The sequence below is a fragment of the Leucopleurus acutus genome, assembly GCF_964270905.1.
Source record: "Leucopleurus acutus genome assembly, chromosome: 20".
In the NCBI taxonomy this organism is placed as follows: domain Eukaryota; kingdom Metazoa; phylum Chordata; class Mammalia; order Artiodactyla; family Delphinidae; genus Leucopleurus; species Leucopleurus acutus.
In genome coordinates, this window is record NC_139162.1 from 1,387,158 (window position 1) to 1,409,211 (window position 22,054).

Below are 22,054 nucleotides of genomic sequence, written 5' to 3' on the forward strand. Positions count from 1 at the left end.
CGCCGCTCGGCTCTTCTCAATGGAACCTGCGGGCAGCGCGCGGCGAACCGGGCGGCCTCGGCCCGGGCGCTCGGCGCGTGCGGGCGGGGCGTCCGCGTCACGGCGCCGCGCCTCCGGGGCCGCCCCCACCGCTGGCCCCGCCCCCAGCGCCGCGGCCTCGCCCCGCCTGCACAGAGTTGGCCCGCCCCCGGGCGGATCTTGTTACCTCGCGGCCCTGGCCCCGCCCCGCCCCGCCGCCCTGGCCCGCCCCTGGACTGGCCCTGTTTCCTCGCCGCAATGGCCCCGCCCCGCCATCTGGCCCCGCCCCCAGAGAGCTGAACCCGCCCCCGGCCCCGGGTAGACCTGTGGCCTCCTCGACTACTCCTTCGGCCCTGCCGCTTTGTCCCCAGACCCGGCTCAGACTCGGCGACCCAAGGCATCCCGCCGCCCCGCGTCCGGCCGGGCTCCAGACCTCCCTGGACCCGCCCCCTCGGCGCAGCTGCAGCTCCGCCCCCCAGCCTGACCTGACCTGGTTCGGTTCCTGGACACCGAAGCCCCGCCCAGGCCACGCCCCCAAACCATGGCTCCGACCTCCACCGCCCATGACTCCGCCCCCCGCTATGTAACTCCGCCTCCAGGGCCTCGGTCCCGCCCAGAACCTCTGGGCTCTGCGACCACCCTCCTCGGCCCGCGGGATGGGGGACGGTGAGGGCCGGGTCAGGAAGCCCGAGGCCTTGACGCTCCACATTGCCTTGGACCAGATTTGGGGTTTGGAGCCGGCTCTGACAGGGTGGGGCTTCTGCCCAAGGCTGTGGTGGAAGAGCGGCATCCCTGGGGTTCGCCACCTCCGGTGGCTGCAGCCCCAAGTGGAGAGTGGGGGACTTCGGGTCCCCCTCCCTTGGGCTCAGATATGGCTGGAGATCGGGGGCGGGGGTGGTGTGGAAGCCAGCGGCCTGTGCCTTCTCCCCCCGCAGCTGCCCCCAGGCGTTGCCCCTCTGGGCCTCTCCTCCCCCGGCCGTGCCTCTAAAGGGCGCCCCTGCTGGAGGCCCAGGAAGAAGACCCTTCGCGGGCTGAGCGAACCCCTAAGCCCCCTCCCCGCCTGGAACAGTCAGAAGGGAGCGAGGTCAGTACTGCCTGTTCCAGCCATGGAAACGGAGACCGAGCCTTCTGTTCTTTGGGATATGTTCATGGGATCCCAGAGGCCCCCCATTCTCCAGGGAGGCTCAAAGTCATACACCATTAGAGTTGTCCCTGGGGGCTCAAGTGTATTCTTTTAACATTCTTGGCCTGCATTTGGTGCCTACCCCCACCCCCCATATTCACAAGAAATAGGAAGTTAGCAGGGCCCAGGGGCTAATGGGAAGACCTTTGCAAACAGGACACCTGGATGCCTGTCCAGAAAGCTGGGCCCACCCATCTGATGGCATCAGATAATCATCACAACTGTCACATATGGAGGCTGGCTAGGTACTGAGTACTCTGCCCGTGAGACCCCCCCCCCCCATTCTGACTCCTGTTACCTTTGCCCCTGCCCCACGGAAGAGGAAAAGGTTGCCTTCAGAACCTGGGCACTCTCCCCTGCCCTACCGCTGTTCCCAGGAGGGCAGGAGATTGGCAGGCAGGGCAGAAGGTTGAGGTCTACCCCAGGACCAGCCACTGCCACTGGACAGAGAAGAACACTAAGGCCGGGAGGCCAAGAGACCTGTCCGGGGTCACGTGCTCACCAGCTCTTCCCACTCCAGGGCCAAGGGGTACAGCCTTCCTAGAGTTACCCGGTGCTGCACCCCTCCTCTGGGGAGCATGGGCCCCATGGATGGCTGGTTCACTCGGCCCAGGGCTCCCACATGTTTGTCAACCGGACAAGGGGCCCCACCTGTCTGGGTTTCTCATTGGGCCTGCTGCCTTCCCCAAAGGGGGCCTCTTTACAGGATGGGAACCTCACAGTCAGGGGGATTCCTGGAGGAGGTGGCCACAGGCTGGACCTGTGCTGGGTTTGAGGCTCCATGCATAGAAAGTGACGCCCAGGTTGGTGCTGCTGGAATGCCTGGAGGTCTGTGTTGAGGAGGGTTCTGAGGGTCAGCAGGTAGAGGAGAACCACGATCAATTAGTGATGTCTGTCTAGGGTGCAGGAGGAAAAGAGTGGCAGGACTTTGGCCACTTCAGGTTCTGAGAGCAGAGACAACCCCAGTTGCCCAGGGACTTAGAGGCAGAGGCAGGTCCTGCTGACCAGGATCCACTAAATCATTCTCAGGGCTCAGTGAAAAATGAAAATGTGGGGCCCCTTGTTCAAAAATTAAGAATTTCCGGGCAGCAACAGAAGAGCCTTAAGCCAAGTGCAGGGCTCTGTGCACCTGCGCGGGTCAAGTGCCCATCAAACGCCATAACAGGGGACTTCCCTGGTGGTGCAGTGGTTAAGAATCCGCCTGCAAATGCAGGGGACATGAGTTTGAGCCCTGGTCTGGGAAGATCCCACATGCTGCGGAGCAACTAAGCCCGTGCGCCACAACTCCTGAGCCCGTGAGCCGCAACTGCTGAAGCCTGCGCGCCTAGAGCCCATGCTCCACAACAAGAGAAGGCACCGCAATGAGAAGCCCGCGCAACGCAACGAAGAGTAGCCCCCGCTCTCCGCAACCAGAGAAGCCCTGCGCGCAGCAACGGAGACCCAACGCACCCCAAATTAAAAATAAATAAATTTATAAAAACAAACAAACAAAAAAACCCGCCATGACAGCCCTGACCCAGGCCCGTGATGTTTCTGGGGCACTTTGCTTCCATGCTTTGCCCCCTCTGTCTGCCCTGCACGGGGATATTATTACCGCCACCGTACAGATGAGGAAACTCCAGCTTGCTTGTGACCGATGGCAGTGTCACAGGACCTCGCTCACACAGGCCACTATACCCTCAGGGGAGGTCTGTTGATACGGACGATAAACTGAGGAAAGAGGAGCAAGAAATGCTGTGGAAAGGCAGGCCCGGCTCAGCCCAGAGCAGGAGCGACCGCCTCTGCCTGGGGAAATCGAGGAAGGCTAACTGGAGGAGGCGCCATCTCTGTGGAGTTTTGCAGGGATCCCTGCTCAGATGGGAGAGGGTTCCATCTGGCCACCTGCATCCCCTGTGGGAGTGCCAAGATTCACATCCAAACGTCACTGGTGGAGAAAACAGAACTGCATTCAGTCCACTTGGGGGTTGGCAACACCCACTATGGAGCTGAGAAGGGCTTGGCGTGGAGCTGGGCTGCCCTGACCACGGCCTGGATGTTTCCTGCTGTGCTGGATTTCAAGGTCTAGTAGTCTGGAGGCCTCTCGGGAAGGCTCCAAGGTTGCCTGGGCCTAGGGAAGTCTCCTGGGGATGGCTCTAGGGGCGATGTCATTGTCGGCATCACCAGCCTTTTCCGAGCCCTTCTTCTGGGCTGGTTCACGGTCTCTCATGATGTCCTTGACCACCTCTGGTGGTCACCCAGGCAGAAGGCGGCAGAGCTGGGCCTAGGACACAGCTTCCAAGGCTGTCGTGGTGGTGATGAAGACGCTGAGGTTCAGAGTGGCCCTGCAACTCAGAAGTGGTGACCCCAGGCAGTCGCACTCCAGAGCCCGGGTTCTTAACCCTGGCTGTGCCCCAGGAGAACTGGGTTTGAACCCTGGCTCTGCCACATTGGAGGCTGCGACCCTGAGCAGGTCCTTAAGCAGTTAGGTCCTTGGCTTCCTCATCTGTCAGTGGGGGTGGGGGGCATGACCCTCAGGGCTCCCCTAGCCTTGGTGCCACTGTGGCTCTAGGCTCACGTCTGCTCCACCGCTGCCCTCTGCCCTGTGGGTTGGCAACCGTGGGCCTGGCTCTGCTGACGGGCATGCTCCCTGCTGCCCCGACCCAGGAGGACTACCCGGGGCCGGCCAGTGGCTGCCGGTGGGGAGGGGGCTGACTGTGGCGCCTCCCACATCCTAGCTTCTGCACTGGTTGCTAGGTGGTGACCAAGGGAACCACAGAATGTCTAGACACTTAAGCTGGACACCGAACGATGAAGACTGTTCAGGAGAGAGTGGTGGCAGAAGGGCGTTCTCAGCTGAGGGAAAGGCTGGGAGGGCTGGACAGACCGTGGGGAGCGCGTCCCAAGCCCAGGTCAGGTGAGGGGCCTCTGATGGCCAGGCCACACCGTGAGCCCTCTTTCTGCTTCACTGTACCCCCAGTGTCCCTGACTTCACCTCCGTATAGCTCTGAGAGGCCCTGTGGGGACACTGTTGTCAGCCCAACCCCCGCTCCAAGCTTCCCTTACCTACCACCCTGACCACTACCGGATCCCCACAGCCACTCCTGGCCCCACTACAGGCTGAAGCCAGCCGGGCCTTCCGTTAAGCGAATGATAACCTCAGGCCCTGCCCTGCCCTTACCTTCTCCTCTGACCCTCCCTGAATGTGGGTCCCGGTGGCCTGTGGCCACAGGGCCCTTGCACAAGCTGTCCCTGCTACCCGGTGTACCCTTCCCTCCCACTGCCTGGCCCCCCACCCTTCCTCAGGGAGCTCCTGACTGCTCCTCTCTGGTCCAGCTTGCAGGGCCCAGGTGCCTTTTCTGTGGTACTCAGCACGCTGTTACCTTACGCTTGCTGTGGTATGAGTGAGTTGTGGACGGTTCCTCAGTGCCAGGGCCCGTGCTGAGCACCGTCTGCTCCCAACAGCTCTCTGAAAAAGGGATGGTTAGAATTCCCATTTGCCAGACAAGGAAACTGAGGCTCAGAGAAGTGAAGTCACCCCCCCAAGGCCACACAGCAGGTTAGCAGCAGAGCGGGAGTCTCCCTAGGAAACGCACTCCTGCGGCTCCAGAAGGGGCCCTGGTGGCTGCGCTGCGGGGAAGGGGACCCAGGCCTCGCTCCCACCGCTGCTGGTCAGCCCAAGGCCCTGGAGACGCTGGGCCGTTGTGCCAGGGGCCCTCACCGATGCTTGTCAACACCGGCTCTGTGAAGGGTTTAATTAACTTCCTGTTTCAAGGGGGTATAATGAGTTCTAAGCACCACGTGACTCCATAGGGAGGTCAAATGGCAGCAAGGATGTCAAAATAAATTAAGTTAGGGATCAGAGGCGGCCTGCAGGAGGGGCAGGGGAGAACTAGATGCCGCCTGGGCCACCCTGCAGGGAGGGGAGGTGTACGGGGCGGTGGGCTGCTGCCCGGGCTGCCCCCGTGGTGGCTCGGACTGGCTCTAGCCTGGGAGATGGGCTCAGGTGGTCCCTGTTTGATATCCACCGCCCACCCCTCAGACATCTTGGGGGAGCAGAGACGGGGGAACGAGTCTGGTCTCCTCCCGGCTCAGCAGTCCTCTCTGAAACCAGCACCTCTAACAAGCTGCACCCTCTGAGACCCCGGGACGCAAAGGTTCTTGCCGGGAAACTGTCCTCTGGTATTAGTGAGATCCACCCCTTCATGCAGCTGCCCAGGTGTGGCCCATTTACCAGCCAGGCGCAGACAGGAAATATTATCTGGACATTTCCCAACCAAGAGAGTGGGGGTCACGTGGGTTACATCACCAGATAGGAAGCGCACACTTCCTCGTTCGCCCTCCTTCCTTCCTTCCCCCTCCCCCTCCCCTTCCCCCCTCCCCCCGCAGACATGGATTGCGCTCCCATACTGGGCACTGGAGGTACAACTGTGAACAGCACACAGGACGCGTCACTCAGGGTCCAGGGGCAGGACAATAGCCAGGATTAAGGAGTGGGCTGTGGGACACATCAGGTCTAAGTACAGCGGGCTGGGGCCTGGGGCAATGGGGGTGCAGCTGGCATCTTAGCAGGTGGTTAGGGAGGCCACAGAGACGAGGTGCCACCTGAGCAAAGACCTCAAGGAGGGGAGGGAGGGAGGGAGCCAGGCGGACAGCGGGGGGCAGCGTCCGGGCAAAGCCAGTGAGCCCCAGCACTTAGCCCTCGGAGGGAGCCCCGAGGGTCAGGGCCCATTTAAATAGGCAGGAAGGGACTTCCCTGGTGGCGCAGTGGTTAAGAATCCGCCTGCCAATGCAGGGGACACGGGTTCAAGCCCTAGTCCGGGAAGATCCCACACGCCACAGAGCAACTAAGCCCGTGCGCCACGTCTACCGAGCCTGCGCTCTGGAGCCTGCGAGCCACAACTACTGAACCTGCGAGCCACAACTACTGAAGCCCGCGCGCCTAGAGCCCGTGCTCCGCAACAAGAGAAGCCACCGCAATGAGAAGCCCGCGCATCGCAACGAAGAGTAGCCCCCGTGCAGCAACTAGAGAAAAGCCCGCGCACAGCAACGAAGACCCAATACAGCCAAAATAAATAAATAAGTTTATAAAAAAAAAAAAAAAAAGGAAAACTGAGGCCCCGAGGGCTGGTGACGAGCCTGGTGTCTCTGCCCCTGGTGGCCGCCCTCCTGCCTGGGCCCCAGCAACGGTCCTGGGTCTCTCGGCCGCTGAGACCGAGGCGCGGTGTGTTCAGGCCCAGCTAAGCCCTGGGCCCCGGGAGGGCCATCTGCATCCTCTCTCTGCCTGGGGCTCCGGGGAGGAGGCCGGTGGCCTTGAGTTGCAGCCCACAAGGCCATGCCAGCCGGTCAGCAAGGTAGACATTACCCTGTGGGAAGGGGCTGTGGCCTTGAGCTCCCAGGCGGGCGGAAAGGAGCAATGCCCCGAAGGCTCGGCACGGCCATAGCACTGGGACCTCGGGCCACTGCCCGCCCACCAGGCAGGCAGAGACACGGGGTCTGGGGAGACACAGCCTCAGGCTCAATCCTAGAGCCCACCCGCGGCACGATCGCAGGTGACGTGGACGGGACCCACGGCCTCCAACTCCTGTCCCCGCACGGGAGGTGCTAGGATGGACCCCGGTGACGAGGATCCAGCCCTTCCCTGGAGGCCCTTTGCGCCTCTGAGGCCTTCTCTGTGGGACCCTGTACATGCGGATTCTTCCACCTGTGTGAGTGTGGCCGTCTACACACTCTCCCTGGGAGGCCGGATTCTCTGAGCCTAGGGAAGCCCACTTTAATGACATTCTCCAGCAGGGTCCCGGCGAATGTGCCCTCTAGCCACGCGGGCAAGCCTCCCCCTTCATGGGGCCTGGGGATGGAGCCTGGCCTGCCCGCTCCACCACCAGCCGTCTCCCTCCTGCTGCCCTGTCCGCCGAGTTCTGGCAGACCCCCACCCGCTCCCCCCGCCCGTCCCCTCCACCTGGCCCTCCTTACCTGGTCCCAGGCACCATCTTCTCTCCTGCCCCGTCTCCAGGCTGGGGGCCGAGGGGTGGTCGGGGTCAGGCTTTGGGGCCTGGGAGGGTGCAGTTGTACGATACAGCGCTCATGTGACCTTGCTACTGACCCTCTGTCTCCCCGGCCCCCTGCCCAGTGCAGGGCAGCCCCGGGGGACCCTGCAGTCTCAGGGTGAGGGGCACTCTGGCCTCCCAGGTGGGGAAGCCAGGCCCAGGGCTCTCTGCCCGAGGCCAGCGAGGGCAGTGGGGTCTGGGCTCCGCTTTCTCAGGGGATCAGGGAGCCATGGCCCCTGCACAGGCCTATACCCACCTGGACCCTCTCCCACCCTGTCCGGCCCCCTCCCTCGGCTCACGTGGGGCCCTTCGGGATGCCCACCCCGGACACCTCGAGGTTGGGTCCCACGGATGGGCCCCACAGTCACTCACGTGGTTGTGTGTGGGTGTGTGTGCGCGAAGCCGTGCAGGACTGCACCCCCGTGTGAAGTGTGTGTCTCTGGGCCCGTCGGTGGGGACGGGGGTGCCCAGTGTACCTGTGATGTGTGAATGTGGGGCTTGGAGGCCGGTGCCCACTGAGGCCCGGCAGCCGAGCTGCCCCTTCCCCGCTGAGCCGGCGAATGCTGCCACCTGCTGGCCAGGTTGGCGCTGTCCATGCCACGGGGCTTGCGGCTGCGGGGTGGGCTCAGGGTCCAGCAGGGTGGGTTTTCCTCACGTCCAGCCCTGAGAAGACTAGAGCTGCGGGGGTCCCCGACGTGGTGAGCCGCGGCACCCGCGGGCGCGGAGCGCCCGGCTCGCCCCAGCCCCGGATTCACAGTCTGGGGCAGGGCCTGGACGCCCCGTCATGTTTCTGGGGATGCAGACGCCGGCCCCAGGCCGCCCGAGGCGTGGTGAGCCGATGGGGGGGGGGGCACTCAGTGCCGTGGACCCAGCCGGCCCACGGGCATCCACCACCAAGTCCCCAGATAGCCTTTCCCCGACACAGCTCCAGCTCCACCCACGGAGAGCGCAGCTCCCAGCCCGCACCACCTGGTAAGCCGCTGGCTTGTTCCCGGCCCACGGTAGGGGTGGAAATGGAGGCAGCCCACCTGGGCGAGGGGACTTGGTGGGAGCGGCTGAGACCGAGAGAGAGGACAGGGCAGGGCGTCCCTGGCGGAGGGAATGGCAGGGCCGGGGCCTGGCAGGACAAGGGGGAGTGCGTAGGGCGTGGGGGGTTGGGGGGCGTGGGCTCGGCAGCCTCGGGTGACGTGCAGGATCCCTCCCTGTGGAAGGGCTTGGCGAGGCCCCCCCACCCCCGGCCCGACATGTGTTGTTTGAGGCCTGCTCTGAGAGACCCCCGTGTCCAGGCAGCTGTCAGTGGCAGGATGGGATCAGGGCTGGTGCCCGACTCTGGACGGGCCCTGCCTGCCATCCGGTGCTTGTCCCGGACACGGGGGTCCTCAGGACACGTGGGCCCCAGGGGTCTGAGCCTGCGGTGGGAGTGTGATCCCTCCTGCTGCCTTTGCTGCCCTCTGGGTCCCCTGACCCAGCTGCGCTAGTTCCTTCCTGAGAGGGTCCCGCCCAGCACTAAGGCACTGTCTGCACCGTGTCAACAAGTCTGGGGGCTGGTGGGACCACCCTATGGCTGGGGCAGCTCTGCAGGGCCAGGTGGCCCTGGGACAGGACGGACGAAGCGGCGGCTCGGGGGGGCAGGCAGGGTGGGGCTGGCGGGAGGACAGAGGCCACAGAGGAGGTGCCCCGTGAAGACAGTGGACATATATTTGACAGCATGGATGCGCTAAGATTTTACAACCTCAGAGCCCCCGGGTTTATTCATCAGCACTACAGAGGCACTCTGAGCGGCACACGTACCTTCTACAAAGGCAGTACGGGCCTGATGTGGTTTCTTTCGAAATATCAAAATTAAAACTTTTGACATACACATTGCACCCAAGGCTAAAATGAAGAAACAGAACAAAACAAACCGCAAACCTCAGAGACACCTAGGAACCGAAGGAAGCCTTTCCCTGCCTCCTGCCCCCGCGGAGACACGATTCTGTAGAAAGGACACGCGAGCCAGCCCCTGGGTCGTGCCAGCGCGGGAGCTGCCCGTGGGCTGGAGCCTCCCACCGACGGCCGGGAGCCAGCGAAGGGCTTCTCAGGCCACTGGTGCCTCAGGCCGCCCGGGTGGCACATTGCGCCTCCTGGCCCGACCCCACCCCGCAGGTAAAACAAATCAAGGAAGCCTGTATTCACATTACACCATGAAAATAGCACCAGGATCTTCAGAGTAAATTGCTGATACTTGCAGCAGAGAGGTCCACGTAGAAGGAAGGCTCTAGAGAGGGCAACTGCGGAGGCCGGGCTGGGGGTAGCGCGGGCGGGGAGGGAGGACCAGGGGTCAAGGTGCGCTGGAGACCGGCGCTTCCGTCAGTGGCACGGACAGTGGCCGGCACGACCCTGTGGTCAGAGAAGGCCTGTTGTGCTCGGGGGTGGTGGTGGTGCGGGGGGCGCTGGGCAGCTCACGGATGGCTCTTCTGCCCCCATCTGATTTCTAGGGTCGCTTTGGAATTCCAGCAACAGCAGCAACGACACTAAGACAGAGGCTGCCGCCACACGACCGGCGGCTGCCTCAACTTACTTCCTGCTAGACGACACAGGTGGGGCGCCCTGTGCAAACCTTTAGAGTGAGGGGTTCCCTGGCGTACCGGGCCTGGGCTGTGGGGCACACGGGGCTGGGGTGGGTGGCTTTCTCTTTAACGTCCTGGCACTGAGAAAACAGCTGCATGGTCTCAAAGAGGCTGCAGCTGGCCCCCCCCTCGCCCTCACCTTCCAGGTAGAAAGGGATTGCTGTCCACCCCAGGCCCTGTTCAAGGCATCAGAGTCGCAGGTCTAACACCAAAGTCTGCGTATCTGCACGCTACGGCAGGTGGGTTAAGATGTGGCCACCAGGTGAACTCTCGGAGGGCTGGAGCTCCTCAGCATAGACCAGGTCCCCCGTTTGCCAGTCCGTCCCCAGCCCCACTCCCGGCACGCGCTGGCTCCTATAAATTACTCGGAAGCATCCTTTTTTAACGGGATCTTGAAGCTGGTTAGTCTCTGCCCAAAAAGCTGGCTGAGGAGGTGGCTCTGGGACTCGGCTGTCCGGCAGGCCCGGGAGTTGGGGGGTTCAGCACCGAGAACAGCCCCGACCCTCCTGGGGGGCCTATGCAGGGGTCTGGCCTGGGGGAGGGCCTTGCCCAGCGCCTCCTTGCCGCGCCTGCTGCTCCCTTGGGCGTGGCCGGGCTCCCCCTTCCGCGGCTCGGAGGGCTGGGGCGGTGTCGTCCCGTTCTGGCTACTGGCCTTGGGCTTGGCAGGGAGCACGCGGCTGGGAGTCGCCTGCTTTCGCGGGGCCCGGGGGGGTTTGTCAGGGACCGCGGGGCCTCTCCCTAGGCTCCCCACGGCTTCACTCCTGGTTGGCCCCGGCGCCCGGCCCTTCCTCTTCTTCTCACTGCTGTCCCCGTCCTCCCTGGGGCCCAGGCTCCCTCGCGGCCCCTGGTCACTGGCTTCCCTTGGTCCCTTGGGGTAGCCCTTGGCTGGGGCTCGAGGGGGGGCCTTGTCTGGGGCGGGGCCCTGGCCCGGGCCGTTGGGCTTGGCTGGGGTGGTGGCTGTCTCACTCTGGAGCTGCCCGCTGGCCGGCTGGGGCTGGCTGCCACCCGCTGCCTTGGTGCCCTGCCGGGGGCCTCCAGCGCCCTGGGAGCCGGGGCCCGGCTTGACTTTGAGGGTGGTGGGCTTTGGCCTGTCCTCAGTGCCATGAGGGAGCTCTGTGGGCACTGGGCTGGGCACCGCCTTCTTCAGTTGTACTGGGAACTTGGGTGCTTTGCTGGCGGTGGATGAGGCTGACCTGTCCTTGGACGAGCTCTGGCAGCCCCCGGGCTTGTTGGCGCTGCCTCTGAGGGAGGGGCCTCCTGCACCCCCGGCAGGCGCCACGTGACACGTGGACACCTGCTTCTCCTTCCAGAGCAGAGAGGGGGCCTCTGGGTGATGGTCAGGGGCACATTTGCCAGGGGCGCTTGGGGTCCTGTGTTTCCCTGAGAGCGGGCCAGCTGCCCTCTTTTCCTCTGCGTCTTGGCCTCTGGCCCCCGGCTGGGGCAGAGAGCCCCCCAAGGGGAGAGCCTGCTGGAGGAAGCGCCCAGGGCTGCCTGGGGAAGCCTCGTCCTCGGAGCCCTCCAGGGCCTGGTCCGGTTCGTGGTCATCTGTGCCATCAGCCGAGGCCGCCGGGAAAGGAGACAGAGACGGGGGCAGGAGCTCCTGGAGGGCAGAGGGCAGATCGCCGCCGCCGACCGGGTGGCCCACGGGGTCTGTGGGCCTCTCTGGGGTCCCGGGCTGCCCTGCTGTGGTGCTGGGAGCTGCCTCCGGGCAGGGCTGGGGCAGGGCTGGGAGGGACCGCTCGCTCAGGGTGGGGCCGCTGTCCCGGGACAGAGGCCCGTCCACGCCGGACCCGGGGGCGCTGCTGGACGTGGCCACCCTGCGCCGTTTGCTGGGAAGCGAGCCCTCTCGGGCCAAGGCCTTGTGCCCGGGGGCGCCGGGCCTCCGCACGCCGCGGAAGGTGAAGGGCTGCTGCCCCCTCCTCCGGTGTTTGTCCATGTGCCGGTCGAACTGTTCCTTTTTGGCAAAGGTGTAGTTGCAGGAGCTGCAGACGAAGGATCTCTTGCTGATGTGCGTGACGTTGGCGCAAAGCTCGCAGGCGTACAGCGGGGTGTGCTGCAGCTCCAGCTCCCCGCTCAGCCCGTGCTCGCCGCCCAGGTGCACGCGCAGCTCCTGGTGCTCGGGGTACACCCGCGGGCACTGGGGGCACAGGTAGACGCGCTGCGGGCTGTGCACCGCCAGGTGGCGCTGCAGCTTGAACGGCTTGGGGAACCGCTTCCCGCAGTGGTGGCAGTCGCGGGCGGGGTCCTTGCAGTCCTGGTGCACCGGGACGGCTGGGGGCGGGGACTCGCTGTGCGAACGGCCGTCGGGGGACGAGCCGCCGGGCGGGGCGGGGTTCACGCAGGCTGACGGGCTGCCCTGGGCCGAGGCGCTGTCCGGGTCTGAGCCGTTGGCGCGGCCCTTGGGTCTTCGTCTCTCCCCTGGGAATTCCTTCCCAGCTCCCACATCCGCCCCTGCCGCCTCCGCGGGGCCCCCGCCTGCCTTGCCGCCGATGGAGCGCTTGCCCCGGTGGGGTTTGGAGACCTGTCCCACGATGCCGCTCAGGAAGCGCGTGGCCACGCCGTCCCCCTCCCAACATCCGGGCAGGTCCCCCAGGGACCTCCGCGCCTGCCCCTTGCGGGCGAAGCGCACGGCGTGCTCTCGCAGGTGCTCGTTGTACATCCAGACGCCGGCGACTTCCCGCCGGCACATGCCGCAGGCCCACAGCCCGGCCTTGCTCTGCACGTGCTTCTCCTGTAGGTGCTCCCTCAGCAGCTCGCGGGAGCCGAACCTGCGCTCCACGCACATGTAACAGGTGGGGGGCGGCGAGGGGCTGTGGGCCAGCTTGTGGAGGTCCAGCTCTCCCAGGCCGTGGAAGCGCTGAAAGCACACCCGGCACTTGTAGGACGCCCTCCTGGCCTTGGTGGGCCGGCCTCCGCCTGGGGCCCTTCTTGCCCCGGCCGCCGCCTCTGTCCTGCTTAGTGGGCCCTGGGAACTGGCCGTGGCCTTGAAGTCCAAGAAGCTGGTGCTGGGGAGACCCGCGGGGTCTTCGCAGGGTCCTAGGAAGCACAGGTCCTGCACCTGCAGATCCGCGGTGCTCCCAGGGACGCCACACTCGTGGTGCTCTCGCTCTAGGTTGGGGGGCTCGGGGCTCACGCCTCCCAGAGAAGGGGTGGCCCCGTCGGCGGGGGCCTGCAGCTCCAGGCCTCGCCAAGCTGCCGGGACCATGTGCAGCTCAGGGATGCTTTCTGACGGGTGGTCCTCGGCGCAGCAGGGGTCCGCCTCCGCGTGGGGCTCCAGGGCCCACAGGCTGGGGCCCATGGCCCAGGGGTCAATGCCAGGCACCTTGCTGCTGAGGAAGCCCTCCAGGAGGAAGGACTCCGGCAGACCCGCAGCCTCGTCACCCCACGGGTCCTCGTGGGACAGGCAGAGCGAGCCAGAGTCACTGAGGTCTGTGGGCAGGCGGAAGGAGGACAGAGTGGCACTGCCCCCTGCCCGGCTGCTGGGCGCGGGCTGGGGAGGTGGCTTCGACTTTTTACAGCGCTTCCCATAGACACGGGGGTTCTTCTTCCGAACCAAGCGGTCTCCCAGGGGGAAGAGCTGGGAAAAGGAGGCCTCATCATCAAACAAGCTCAGGGGGTCTCCGAGATTCGGGCTGGGGGCTTCAGGGGCAGTGCTCTCCTGCCCCCGGACCCCCTCTCCTGGACTGTGCAGGGGGTCCCGCAGGCAACTGCTGACGCTGCCGCCTGCTTCAGCACCACGAGTCTCGGGAGGGCCCTGGGGGTCCCAGGGGGCCTCGTGCCCCTCCCGGACACCTTGCCCTGCTCTGCTCTCGGCCACTCTGCTGTCCCCTGCAGGTTTATCCCCAGCTGCCCTCGACGGCTCTCTGCAGATGCCAGACATCCTGGTCTCTCGGGGTCCCCCGCACCCTCTCGCCGAGGCTGCTTTCCGCCCCGCGGGCCCTTCTGGCCCAGGAGGTGCCCCCTCCACCATCCCTGGACAGGCCACCCGATCCCCGGGAGGCTTCCGTGCAGGCGTCTCCTCCAGGTCCGTGGCGACGAGAGGCGGCTGCGGGGCCTCGGTCTCCTGCTCTGCCTCTGGTGAGAGGCGGCGGCTCGGGAGAGCTGGGCGGCTGGCAATGGCAGCCGATGGATTCCAGCCTCTTCTCCCTGAAATCACATCTGCGGGGCCCTGGAGACCGCTCTCCTCCCGGAACCTTCTCGCTCTCGGCTTTCTCGCCCTCTTGCTGGCTTTCCCCTCTGACTCGCTGGGGAAGTCTGCGGGCGGCCTGCCCCGCCTCTGGCCCCCGCCTCTCTTTGTCTGTTTGGAACGGGACTCATCCCTCTCCAGCTGGTCCTGTCTCCTGGGCTCTGCAGGCCTCACGTCCACCCCTTGCTTGACCGTGTCTGGGGGATGTGGTTCCCAGCGAGGGGGACAGCCCGGTCCTCCCAGAAGGCTGAGCCCCCGCCTAAGCCCCCTGGACATCCCGGGACCCAGGGCACCCGCAGGGGCCACAGAGCCGCGAGCAGGGCTTAGCCTCCCGGCCTGGCGGGGGTCTCCCACCAGGCGCCTGGGTCGCTCCTTCCCCGGCGCCCCGCGGCTCTTCTTTCCCGGTGGGTGGCACGTCCGGGGAGCAGGTGGGGCCGCCGGGCTCGGCTGGGAGGCAGTAGCCCTGTGCAGCCCGTGCTTCCTGGCTCTGTGGCGGCTCAGGCCCGGCCCAGAGCGGAAGGAGGCCGAGCAGACCTCACAGGTCACGGGCTGCCCGCTGGGGGCTCCGCCCCTCCAGTGGCCGTTCTCAGTGAACACTGGCTTCTTTTTAAAGCCACGAGGCTTCTCTCTGGGGTCCTGGGGACTGAGGGGACCCCCCTGGGGTCTCTGGTGGAGGGTGTCCCCGAGGCTTTGGGGGGAGCGTGGCCTGGAGTCGCTGGCTGTGCCGCTCGGAGTTGTGGTTCTGCCTGGGTGGGGCTCTGTGGAAGGGCAGGTGACCCTCAGAGCCCTGGTGCCGGCTTCGGAGGCGTCTGTAACGGCAGGGCGCCCAGCCCCGGGCATCTCTAGGCCCTCCTGTTCCTGGAGGCTGGCCTCTGCCTCACCTTCCTGGCCGGTGTGGGGATCTGGCCCCACGGCCCCCTGTGTGGAAGGGTCAGTGGGCACAGTGGTGACACCGTGGCTTTCCCTGTTGCCTGGGGGTTCTGAGGAGGGGCCCTTGGGCACCCCATCGGGGTGGGTGCTGGACAGGGCTCCCCTGGGGTCTGGCCACTCGGCCCTGGGGCCTCTGACTGCCCCCAGGCCACCAGTGGTAGGGATGCCGGACAGGGCAGCGGCCGTGATGGTCACTCTCGGGGAGGTGGCCCTCGCTGGGGGGGGAGGGGTGGCACAGGCAGGAGCTTCCCTGGGTCTCTCCTTTCTGGAACCCTCTAGGGTCCTTGCCACACGACCTCCAGGGCAGTCCCCTCCGCGGGCGGGAGTGAAGACGCCGACGAAGCTGGGCTCCTCGGGAGGGTCCTCCAGGGGGCCACAGTCCCCCCGGAGAGCGTGGCGAGCTGGGCCTTCCGTGGGGCCGCAGGGATCAGGGGTGGCTGCAGAAGTGGGCGAGGGGGTGTGGCTGGCCGGGTCCCTGGTGGGGGGCACTGGGCTCTCGCCAGTGAACAGCAGATGCTTCTGAAGGCCTGGGCCAGCTACTGCCTCTGGAGTCTGGTCCTCGGGCCCATCTCCTGTGTCGGCTGCTGCCAAGGCTGGGACTGAAGACTCCGCCTCAGAGTAGGCGGGGCCTGGGGTGGCCCGTGCCCCGTTCCGAAGGCCCACGGCCGCCCCGCTTCGCTGGAGCTGCCCGGCTGGCTGGGCCGGCCGCCCCGGCCTCCCCCGGTCATCTGGCTGCGGTTGGCTGGCTCCAACTTGGCCCTCGGGCTTCTCGGCCTGGCCGTGTGAGCCTGGATGTCCATCTCCCTCTGGCCCCAGCTGGCGTCCGGCCACAGCAGGGACGCCCCCCGGGAAGCCTTGGGCGGGGCTGCAGGCCATCTTCCCACCTTCCACACTCTCCTCTCCCGGATCTGAGGGGTCGCTGTGCTGAGGGCTCCGGGTGTCGTCAGGCGGGGGCCCCTGTGAGCCCCGGGTGTCATCTTCTCTCTCGGCCGCTCTGGCCACCAGGAGCTGGAGCTGATGAAGGGGGCTCGAGGCTGGGTCCTGGGGCCTCCCGCCAGGGCTGGGGTCAGGCACAGAGGCACGACTTGGGGAGGCCCCCGCTGGTACAAACCCCTCATTACCCTCAGGGCCAGGGCCCCCTGCTACAGGGGACAGGAGCCTTGCTCCTCCTGGCCCACCTGTGCTGCTCACAGAGTGTCCCTTGGGGGCACTGTTGTGACTGGCCCCAGAATGTGGGGCGGCACCCAGGGGCAGAAGCTCGGCCCCCCGAAATGCCAAACCAGGTGCAAGAGGAGCAACAGGGCCGCTGAACGCTTCCAGCTCTGAGGGGTCTCGGCAGGGCCCAGGTGCCCTGTGGGAGCCCGGGGAACGCCCCCCTCTCCGTGGGCAGAGAAAGAGCAGGGGGAGGTCTTGGCTGTGCTGTGTTCTGGAGGCCCTGTTACCCTTGGGAAGTGAAGGCTCAGGGCTTGGGCTGCACTTCGCTAAACTCCCCATGTCCCATGGGGGCTCTGGTAAACAGACTTCCAGGTGGGCCCCGAGGCCCCCTTCGGCCCCGGGGAGCCCCGTCTTGGAGACCCCGGCTTTCTGCACTGGCCGGAAACTGAGGCTGGCCCCAGTGGGCCTGAAAGGACCCCCAGGAACCACGTCCTCGTGGGCGCCGGGGGCCAGGGCTGCTTCTCCAGGGTGGAACGAGGGCCACTCCTCCTGGGGGCCCCCTGGAGTGCCCCCCGTGGTGGCCACAGTTGTTTCTGCCCCCTCCGGGTGTGGACTCAGTTCCCCAGGACTGGTGACGCTGGCTCCGCACGGCTCTCCCGGGCCGTCCTGTGCGCCTTTGCTTTGCAGCTGACTCTCCAGTTCGGTGACCAGCCTTTTGATCTCGAGCTCCTCCTCTGACAGGTCACCGCTGCAAGCGGTGCTACATTTGATAACCTTGCCGGGCAAAGTGGGGAGGCTGGTGGCCACAGTCCCTTCACTGGGACACCTCTGACTGAATGCCTTTTCCCCTGAGAGGCTGGGAGAAGGGCGCAGATGGCCAGGCGGCACGGGGGACACTTCCTCCAGCAGGGACCAGCCCATCTTGGGCAGAAACGAGGGGTACGGCGGGTCTAGCTGAGGTTTCCTCGGGGGAGGGGCAGCACACGCACGTGGCACCTGGGTGTCCCCGTTCCCAGAGAGGCTGCCGTAGGCTGGCGGCTTGAAGCCGTGCCCAGGCAGCCCCGAGAACAGGGCCGCGCGCTCCAAGGCCGGCGGCGGTTCAGCTTTGCCTGGGCCCGTGACGACTGTGTAGGGTGGGTTCCTGGGCGGCCTGGGCTCTTGGGAACTGGCATCCTCGCCACCCTGGCAGAGGCCTGCCCTGATGGCCGGTGGGCCGCCTGGGGCTGAGGACTGAGAGCCCAGGTCTTTGTGGAAACAGCCAGCCAGGTCTTTGGGTCTGAGGAACAATCCGCTGGGAGGGCTGCTGTCGGGCTGAGGCCCCTTTTTGGCGGCTGGAAGCCCCACGGAACCTCCAAGACCAGGGGTCTTCAAAAAGAGGGTCCTGGGTTCGGGGTGGGCCGTGTCGGCTGCGTTAGCGACGGGCACCAGTGACTCTCCCGGCGGGGAGGCCGGGGGCTCCGAGCACCGGGGGGCACCCAGCGGGGGCGAGCTCGCGCCAGGCGGCACTGCGTCCTCCTTGCGGAGCTGTGGTCGCTCTGGGGTTGGGGGGCAGGGGTCTCCTCCCCCACAGGTGGCTGGAGAGGAGCTCAGAGCCTCTCTGTGAAGTTCTGTGGCCTCAGGGGGAAGGTCTTCAGCGATTTCAGGGCTCGCGGTGTCTCGGGGGAAGTCCAGAGAGGGGTGGCTCTCCTCTGGGGTCTCGGCGCCCGTGAGACCCTGCAGGAGGCGCTGGGGGCCTCTCTCCTCAGGGCCCACTCCAGCCTCTGAGCCGTGCGACGGGCCCTGGGCCTCGGGACTCTTGATGGGACCCGGCCACGGCCTGCCTGGCTCCTCTGGGCCCGGGGAGCCCCCAGGCCTCACGGCCTCCTGCCTCACGGCCTTCCTGGGCTTCTGCTGCTGCCCGTCCTCTCTGGGACCCGGGGCCACGTCCACTTCCTTCCTCTTCTCGCCCCGGCGCCACTGCCGGCCGCTGGGCCGTGGGCCTCGCAGCCGCGGGCCAAGCTCCTCCTCAGACTCGGAGGCGCCGCCGCGGTCGGGGGCCCCGCCGCCCGCGGCGCCCGGGGCCGGGCCGTGCGCGCCCGCCCGGTTCTTCTGCTGCACGATCTTGTGGATGAGCTCCTTGTTCCAGGTGCCGCCCCGCGGCCGCCTCCGCCTGCAATCCTGGCCGGGGGACAGTCGGAGGCGCCTGGAGCTCCGGGTCTCCACCAGGAGGGCCCGTGCCCCCGGGTCCGCGCGGCTCTTGGGGGCCTGGGTTCTGAGGTCCCGCGGGCGGGACAGGGCCGGCTCAGCCCGGCCTTTCCCCCTCGGCCTCAGGCGGCTGGCCCTGGAGCCCCTGCCCGGCCTCTTGGCGGTGCTGACCGTGTCCAGCTCTTTCCGGAACAACTTAAACCGCTTTCCTCTTCTCTGCTGGCCGGCCAGGCCGGCCCCGTCTGCCTCTGAGGGCCCTGGGCCCAGGGAGCGGGTTTTGGGCCTGGGGCCGGCCGGGTAGCCCGTGTCGCCGGGCCGGGCCGGCTGGGGCTCCAGCGGGGCAGCCACCGCCGGGAGCGGCAGCCGGGCTTTGTTCTCTGGCGTTGCCCCCAGCCTGGTCTTGGGGGGCTGCCCGGTGGCGGGGCCCCGGGGGCCGGAAGGTTCCTCGTCAGTGAAGACGTCGATGAAGCTGCTGTCGATCTCAGGGTTGTCTGACTGGTACTCCAGGCCGTTGAGCGCCTCCGTGATAAGGCTGTCCAGCTTGGCGGCGTCGTCCAGGTCCAGGTCCCCCGCAGGCAGTGGGAAGGGGGCGGCGGCCGGGCTGGGCAGGAAGCTCATTCTCAGGGGGTCATCTCTGCCATCGGGCCGGACGTCCCCACCCAGCAGGAAGGGCGCCGTCCTGGTGTGGCTGAGCGGGCTCGGGGTCCCGCTGCCCGGTGCTTTGGGGGCAGCCAGTGCAGAGGGGGTGACGGGGGGCGTGGGGAACCCAGGGGGCTGCTGGTGGCCATCCTTGGCCCTGGCCGGCAGCAGGCTGCAGAACTGCCGGTGCCCCAGGAAGGCAGCTAGGCTGCTGTAGTTCCGGTCACACTGCCGACAGGTGAGCAGCACGTCCAGCTGGTCCAGGCTGGCGCTGCTGAGGGGGAAGTGGTGGGCAGAGTAGGGGGGCGGCTCCTGGGGGAAGCCCTCCAGGCCCACGCTGCCCACCTCGAGCCCCGAGCTAGGGAACGGGGGCTCCTCCAGCCCCTCTGTGGGGAAAGGGAAGGCCTTGACTGGCTCCGGCTGGTAGTGGATGGGGAGGGCGTGCGAGGGCTCGGGGGACGGGAAGGGGCTGCCGGTGCCCTGGGGGTGCGTGGGGGGGTGGAAGAAGGCGGATGGCCCGAGCGGTGCGGGGAGCTGGCCCTCATCCGAGCTGGGGTTGGCTGGGCTGCTGGACAGAGGGGACAGCGACGAACAGGTGCTGCTGGCCGTGTGGGTGGCCGGCGAGGGCAGGGGGGACTCGCTGGGGGAGGCTCCCACCACCCTGGGCGGGGGTGGGCCGGGGGCGCCCCGGGGGGAGGCGTGGGGCTGGGCCGCCCCGAAGAAGGGGGGCTGGGCTCCAGGGTCCTTCAGCCCGTTGTAGGCGAACAGCCCAGGGGAGCCACTGCTGTGCTGGCCCGGGCTGTTTCTCAGGACCGCCAGTTTCTCACCCGGCCCGGGCGTCTTGCCTGCGGCAGCAGCCACGGCTCCCTGGCTGCCCCCCTGCCACTCAGGGACTTCCGGGGGGAAAGGCAGCTGGTTCAACATCTCCATCTGGTGGGGGCCGGGGCCGGCGGCCGGGAGCACCTGGGGCCAGGGCAGCGGGGGGCTCTGGGGGAGGCTGAGCTGCTGGCCTGGGCCAGGCTGGGCTTCGAAGAATGCGCTCCTGGTAGTGGCCAAGGGGCCCAGGGGAGGCGTGGGGTAAGGGGCTGGGGCGGGGTCCCAGAGCGGGGGCAGTCTGCCGGCGGGGGGCCCGGAGGCAGTCAGCTCCGTGTCCCGAGGCCCTGGGCTGGCGCCCACCCCGCCGGCTCCGGGGCTTCCATACGCCTGCCCGGGAAACTGCCTCTGGGCCAGCGAGTTTGGGGGCCCCCTGGGGCTCCCCAGCCCATCGTGGGCCGAAGGCGGCCTCTCAGGGAGCACTTTGGTCATGCTCTTGTGCAAACTGTCCCGGAAGGTGGCCGTGCTCTCCGAGAAGGGGCTGGGGGCCGGGCGAGCAGCGCCAGGGGGAGGGAGCGCACCACCAAGGTCGCTGGGGGCGTTGAGGCCGCCTGGCCGGCCGGGGTAGCAGGGCGGGGCTGGGGGGCCCGAGCGGGCGGGCAGGGGGTAGGCTGGGCCCGTGCCCACCGGCTCCTCGGGCCACGCTCCCCGAGGCTGGTGGAAGGAGAACACCAGCGCCCTCTCGGCGAACTCGGGCCCGGCCGCGTCCTCGGGGAAGGCTTTCGGGCCGGCTCCGTGCAGCTCTGGGAAGGGGTACTGGAAGGCAACCACCCCGGGGCTGCCGCCTTCGGGAAAGGGCTCCGGCTCAGCGGGCGGCACCCCGAAACTAGCACCTGGGAAGCTGTTCTCAGCCGTGGGAGGCCAGGCATCGGCCCTGCTGGCCTGGAATTCCACGTAGGAGGCCGGCCGGCAGGGGCTGGCGCCGCTGCTCTGGGGGGCCCTGAGGGGCGGGGGCCCAGGGGTGGCGCTCGGTGAGGTATAGTTGGTGGAGGTAAAGCTGGAGGGGGTCTCCTGGAAGCACTTTTGGAAGCTGAGCTCTTCCGGGCCAGGCGAGGCCTCAGCCCTGGGGGGGCCGGGCCTGAGACGGGCTCTGGTTCCTTGGCCCCGGGGGGCCTCGGCCTCTGGGGGCCGGGGGGCCTCTTGCTGCGGGCCCTCAGGGGTCTTCTCGTCCAGGGCGGGTTTGGGCCTGGAGCTGGCGATGCTCAGACCGTAGAGCTGCTGGGGGCCGCTGTCCAGCCTGCTCGCCCGCCGTGTGCGAGCCTGCACCAGGTTCCTCCCTGCTGGGGCCTGGGGGCTGCTTCCCTTCCCAGGGGCGCTGCTCAGGGACTGGGCTCTGGGGAGTGGGGCCTTGGGCCCCGCCTTCCCAGCCTGCCGCACCTGGGTCTCAGGGCTGTCCATGGCTTGGGCCCCGCTGCCCGTGGTCTTGGCGGTCCTGTTGGCTGGGGCACTGACCTCACTGGGAGGTTGCAGGGGGCCCCCCCCCGTGCCACTGGCCGCTGGGCAGGGCTGCAGGTCTCCGGTCATGGTTGGGGGTGGCGCTCCGAGGGGCTGCTCCCCAGGCATGGCCCCTCCGTCCTGGGTGCTAGGAGGATGCTGTGGTCTGAGGCGGGCCGCGGAAAGCGGGCTGGGCGGACATCCTCGCCCCTCGAGGGGCCCTGGAGGGGCCTGCTCTCATGGTCCTGAGCGGAGCCTGCAAGGAAAGGACAGAGTGGGTCGGGGACCGTGGGGCTTCGTGGCTCCCATGGTGGCGTGGCAGGCTGGGAGCAGAAGTGGCAGGCACGTAACCTGTACTTTTAGGGGAGGGGGCTTGGCTCCGTCGGCACCTTGAGAGATGAGAGGGGAGAAGAGTTGCTGCCAGACTGAGAAAGGGCTTAGTGGGGGGCGGATTGGGGTTGGAGAGGAAAAGGAAGGAAAAAGAGAGAAAATACCGTTGGGGCCTGAGATCTGAGAAGACCCCTGGCCACCCCCAAGCGAGCCATGAGAGGCACCAGCCGGGCGCTGAGCAGCAAAGCTGCAAGTGGCACGTGGCTCCCAGACCTGCAGTGGCCCCGTGGTGGCTGACGGGCACCCGACGGCCAGGGCGGGGAGCCCAGGAAGGACGGAGGGGGCGTCTGGCCGAGGCTCCCACCTGGTCCTTCACCTGCCCCATCCCCTGACCCTGGGATCACACAGGACGGCCTCCAGGCCCTCGCCCTGCGGACCCCCGGTCTCCGGAAGGTTCCGGCTCCTTTCTTGGGCCCCTGAGCTGAGCTCC

General features: G+C 67.1%; 1 protein-coding gene across 1 annotated transcript; it reads right to left on the minus strand.

Moving 5' to 3' along the window:
* Nucleotides 1-10,194: 10,194 nt before the first annotated feature.
* Nucleotides 10,195-21,363, minus strand: ZNF469 (zinc finger protein 469; the record flags this gene model as incomplete). Its single annotated transcript, XM_082862819.1, has 1 exon — nt 10,195-21,363. The coding sequence occupies one exon, from the start codon at nt 21,361-21,363 to the stop codon at nt 10,195-10,197; it is 11,169 nt and encodes a 3,722-aa protein (XP_082718945.1).
* Between the last annotated feature and the right edge of the window lie 691 nt (nt 21,364-22,054).